Source organism: Cyprinodon variegatus, unplaced genomic scaffold (genome assembly GCF_000732505.1).
Source record: "Cyprinodon variegatus isolate N-32 unplaced genomic scaffold, C_variegatus-1.0 Scaffold6519, whole genome shotgun sequence".
Classification (NCBI taxonomy): Eukaryota; Metazoa; Chordata; class Actinopteri; order Cyprinodontiformes; family Cyprinodontidae; genus Cyprinodon; species Cyprinodon variegatus.
This window is the reverse complement of record NW_015156972.1, coordinates 1-1395: the sequence shown is the minus strand read 5'-3', so window position 1 is coordinate 1395 and position 1395 is coordinate 1. Positions and strand designations below refer to the sequence as shown.

The following is a 1395-nucleotide window of genomic DNA, read 5'->3' as shown; positions in this document are numbered from 1 at the left end:
GTTGCCAACGCTTTTAAAAGTCGATTTTTATCGATTTTATCGATTCGTTGTTGCAGCCTTAACTAAATCATTTCAACCCTGCATTTAAAAAAATAAAAGATATTATTTTTCACATGTTGTGCTGCTCCTGCATCTCCTTCTATTTTCATTTGGACTTACACAGCAGGATTTGGTGTCATCCTGAACTTCTCAAGAATGTCTCCAACCTCTGGGTTCACATCCTTGACTTTGCGGCCTGGTTGGTAGATGTAGCAACCTTTTCCTGATTTACGTCCTTCAAAGTAACACAAATATGACAAACATCAGAAAAAATGAGACTAAAGCAGATTCCTAAACCAAAACCCAAACAATAAGGAGCTTTCACCTTTAAACCCCTGATCCACCATGGTCTTTAAAACCTCCACATTTCCGCCACCAAAGCGGGAGCCAAAGGCCTTGCCGAGATCCTCAGCTACGTGAGCTGCAACATCAATACCAACTTCATCGGCCAGCGTGGCTGCACCCACAGGAAAACCGAAGCTTGTTGTAAGGCCATCCAGCTTCTTGGGGTCTACGCCTTCCTGCACGTAAACGATAGCATGCAAAGCAGTTTTGTAGAAGCAATGCATCAAATTCTGAAGTGTTGTTTTAAAGGACAGACCATCCAAGAAAACAAGGAACCTGCAGCTTGAACTAACCTGAAGAACTCGTACAGCTTCAGCCAACATAGGAGCCAGACACCTCGTGGTGTAGAATCCAGGTCCATCCTGAGAAGAAAGTTCAGTAATATGAATGTAGCTCAACACAGCAGGGTTATTACACATTTCTCTGATCAAATTCTAGATTTATGTCTCCATTTCATCCTCAGGTTTAAACTTCAATAACAGTTCACTGTGAATTTGATGAATGGATCAGACTGACTGCTGATTAACGGGTGGAAAGCTAAATACACGGTCAGATGGATGGACCGTTAAACGGATTGCCCGGCGACTGACAATCAGAGGACAGATTTCTTAAAATAACTATAACAGAGTAGATATTACTCTGTCACTGTTTAAACTCAGTGTTGGAAAAAACACAATTATATTTTTTATATATAAATATTTTAAATGGTTTATATTAAAAGAATCTTTCATTAAAAAATCGAATTGCGTTATAATCTGAAAAACATTGTCAGTTTCTGGAATTTGCAAACTAAATCAATAGTAAGTTTGAATATATTACATTATATTACATTAATTACTTTTATGATCAAGATGATTCATTTCCCAAAATAACAGAGGATGTGAAACTACCATTCCTGCTTCTACTGAATGATAAAATGTCTTAAAGGAATAGTACACCCAAAACATGATTAGCCTTCATTTTCTACTCACCCCCATGCTGAACAACACTCTGGAGTACTTTTTTGATATC

The 1395-nt window shown here is 38.1% G+C and overlaps 1 protein-coding gene across 1 annotated transcript; it reads right to left on the bottom strand.

Annotated features, from left to right (window-relative positions):
- Positions 1–88: 88 nt before the first annotated feature.
- Positions 89–795, bottom strand: LOC107081540 (trifunctional enzyme subunit alpha, mitochondrial-like). The gene is made up of 3 exons (XM_015369704.1): positions 678–795; positions 365–560; positions 89–274 (listed from the first exon to the last, which is right to left on the bottom strand). The coding sequence occupies exons 1-3, from the start codon at positions 705–707 to the stop codon at positions 156–158; spliced, it is 345 nt and encodes a 114-aa protein (XP_015225190.1). The 5' UTR covers positions 708–795; the 3' UTR covers positions 89–155.
- Positions 796–1395: the final 600 nt, after the last annotated feature.